At 41.8% G+C, this 3502-nt stretch overlaps 1 protein-coding gene across 1 annotated transcript in view; it reads right to left on the reverse strand.

The window, feature by feature from the left end:
* Window positions 1-550: 550 nt before the first annotated feature.
* itpr3 (inositol 1,4,5-trisphosphate receptor, type 3) overlaps window positions 551-3502 on the reverse strand; it is a 134000-nt gene continuing 131048 nt past the window's right edge. The window contains exons 59-60 of the mRNA XM_050064274.1: window positions 838-900; window positions 551-586 (exon numbers count right to left, since the gene is read on the reverse strand). Coding sequence (XP_049920231.1) covers window positions 551-586; window positions 838-900 — 99 coding nt within the window. The remainder of the gene's footprint in view (window positions 587-837; window positions 901-3502) is intronic.

Genomic DNA, 3502 nt, shown 5'->3' on the forward strand with positions numbered 1-3502 from the left:
ACTCTGATTTTAGAGGAACCATTTATTGATCACTGATTCAGTGAATATTTAGAGCTGAAGCGAAAATAGATCATTACTATGTGCTCTGATTTACCGCTGATGTGACCCTGCAGAGGTGCTCAGAACGCTGCTGTCTGACTAATGACTTTATGAGAGAATATTTAACATTATTATAAACTGTAAACCAGTTCCATACATGAACTTATGACTGGATTTGTCAGACCTGCGGCTTCTCTTTGCTCTGCAGCTATAAAGTCCAGTTCAGACCAAAGATCAGTGACAAGATGAAACCATTTTAGAACGTGTCAGAGAAAAGTGTCAGCGGTGTGAACTGGCCGGTCTGAGCTGGACTCAAGCCGGCTGATGATGTCACCTGATGCTCAGCTGGTCAAATGGCCGGCGGCTGGTTTTTAAGCACGTCACCTGTTTCAACAGCCAATCAGCTTGCAGTGAAGTCAGATGGTCAAGTCAAAATGACCACAGACGGCGTGTTGGCTTGCTGCAGCACTTCCTGTCAACGTTACAGATCAGAAGCACAGAGAGTTGTCGACTAGAGACGATACCGCCGTCTCATGGTGGTCGCTTCCTGTCAACATTACAGATCAGAAGCACAGAGAGTTGTCGACTAGAGACGATACGCCATCTCATGGTGGTCACTTCCTGTTAACGTTACAGATCAGAAGCACAGAGAGTTGTTGACTAGAGATGATACGCCGTCTCATCGTGGTCACTTCCTGTGAACCAGCAGCTTTTTACAACATTACAGAAAGAGCGTTAACAGTAGATGTTTGTTTCAACTCGTCTCATCATGAATCTTTGGTCGGAACTGGACTTTACTGACAACTGCATCACCATCCTCAGAGAAGTCGTCCCACACTGCCCGTTCACTGCCTCATCTTCCTGTAGGTGACACAGGAACAAACATTTAATCAAAGCTACACATTGTTAAAAGCAGGAAGTAAAAGTAGGAACTGAAGCTGTGACTAGAGGAGTTAGGAGTAAAATATCTCTTTGAAATAGTGGAGTAGATGGATAGAGTAAAGAGATCAAGTATTGGAAAATTAAAGTACGTTTGAACTGTACTGAAGTCCTGCTGGTTGTTAAACCTGTGTAGCATTCTGTTACTGTCTGACAGTTAACGGATCACCTTTAGTGTGACAGACCGAAGCTGAAGCTGAATGAGCGAACAACAGCTGCTGCAGCCTGTGTCGAAGAACAGCTGGAGCTACATTCCACTGAGGCTCCAAAGCAAAGCTCCAAAATCCTGCTGGATGCTACACACACACACACACACACACACACACACACACACACACACACACACACACACACACACACACACACACACACACACACACATGGACCATAGGTAGCTCAGACTGTGAGGTCACCTGTTCTAATGGAAACCAGTGCTGCATATATCCATAGGACAAACATACATAACATCAGATCACACACACTGACAGATGGACAGACAGACGGATGAGCTCAGAAACACCTTTTTATAGAGCATTATGCACTCTCTCTCTCTCTCTGTCTCTCTCTCTCTCTCACACACACACACACACACACACACACACACACACACACACACACACACACACACATAATAACCTTACTGTGTGTGTGTGTGTGTGTGTGTGTGTGTGTGTGTGTGTGTGTGTGTGTGTGTGTGTGTGTGCGCATTTGATGCAAAACACAGCATCAGTTGGAGCCGTTCTCATCTCTAGAAATCTAGCCATGTTTATTAGTAAATCAACCCAGAGTTGAGATCAGGAATCAGAGTCGTAGTCTCACACGCTTCTCTGAGCTTCTAGTTCAGTTAACCAGCCATAGTTTTCATAGTTTTATACAAACGGTGTCTGTCCCCCGACCACCTAAATTATTTAAATCTAAAATTAAACAAAGAGGAGTTGTGCATAACAACCTCATAAAAATTAAAACCTCTTCTGTGACAGAAAGACAAAACAGGAGAATTAAATGCGGACTGTTAAATATCAGGTCTCTATCGTCTAAAGCAGTGTTAGTAAACGAATTAATATCAGATAATCATATTGATTTACTCAGTCTCACTGAAACCTGGCTGTGTCAAGATGAATATGTCAGTCTCAATGAATCCACTCCTCCCAGTCATAATAATACCCACATTCCTCGAGGCAGCGGCCGAGGAGGGGGAGTTGCAGCCATTTTTAACTCTAGTCTGTTAATCAGCCCTAAACCTAAACTAGATTATAATTCATTTGAAAGCCTCGTTCTTAGTCTTTTACATCCGACCTGGAAAACCTCGCAGCCACTTTTATTTGTTATAGTGTACCGTGCTCCTGGCCCGTATTCTGAATTTGTATCTGAATTCTCAGAGTTTTTATCCAGTTTAGTTCTTAAATCAGATAAAGTTATTATTGTAGGCGATTTTAACATTCATGTCGACGTTGATAATGACTCCCTGGCTACCGCGTTTATCTCATTATTAGACTCCATTGGCTTCAGTCAGGGTGTACATGAACCCACTCACTGCGAGGGTCATAAGGACAGAGGGATGTCGTATGCTGTAAAGCCCTGTGAGGCAAATTGTGATTTGTGATATTGGGCTTTATAAATAAAATTGATTGATTGAAATTGATTGATTTAACCATACCCTCGATCTAGTTCTGACGTATGGAATTGAAATTGATAACCTAACAGTCTTTCCACAGAATCCCTCGCTATCGGATCATTATTTGATTACTTTTGATTTCACTTTACTCGATTACACGCCACTCAGCAACAGTTACTATACTAGATGTTTATCAGATAGTGCCGACTTTAACCTCTCCCGAATTGATCATCTTGTCGATAGCGCCGTAGGCTCGCTGTGAACAACACTCAACTCTGTAGCTACTCTTAAAAGAAGTTAACAAAGCAAAGAAAGTTCGCTCCTTGGTATAATTCTCAAACCCGTAAGTTAAAACAAATATTGCGAAAATTTGTTAAATTCAGACAAAACTGAAGTTATTGTTCTCAGAGACTCTTTATCTGATGACATAGCTTCTCTAGATGGCATTGCTCTGGCCTCTAGCACTACCGTTAGAAACCTCGGACTAACATTTGATCAAGATTTTAATTCTCATTTAAAACAAACCTCACAGACTGCGTTTTTTCATCCGTGTAATATTGCAAAAATTATTCTGTCCAAAGAAGATGCAGAAAAACTGCTCCATGCTTTTGTTACCTCGCGGCTAGATTACTGTAACTCCCTATTATCAGGTAGCTCTAGTAAGTCCTTAAAAACTCTCCAGCTAATTCAGAATGCAGCAGCACGTGTACTAACAGGAACTAAGAAACAAGATCATGTTTCTCCTGTTTTAGCTTCTCTGCACTGGCTCCCTGTAAAATCCAGAATTGAATTTAAAATCCTACTGTTAACTTATAAAGCTCTAAATGGTCAAGCTCCGTCATATCTTAGAGAGCTCATAGTGCCATATTATCCCACCAGAACACTGCGCTCTGAGAATGCAGGGTTACT

This window comes from Epinephelus moara, chromosome 16, assembly GCF_006386435.1.
Source record: "Epinephelus moara isolate mb chromosome 16, YSFRI_EMoa_1.0, whole genome shotgun sequence".
NCBI lineage: Eukaryota > Metazoa > Chordata > Actinopteri > Perciformes > Serranidae > Epinephelus > Epinephelus moara.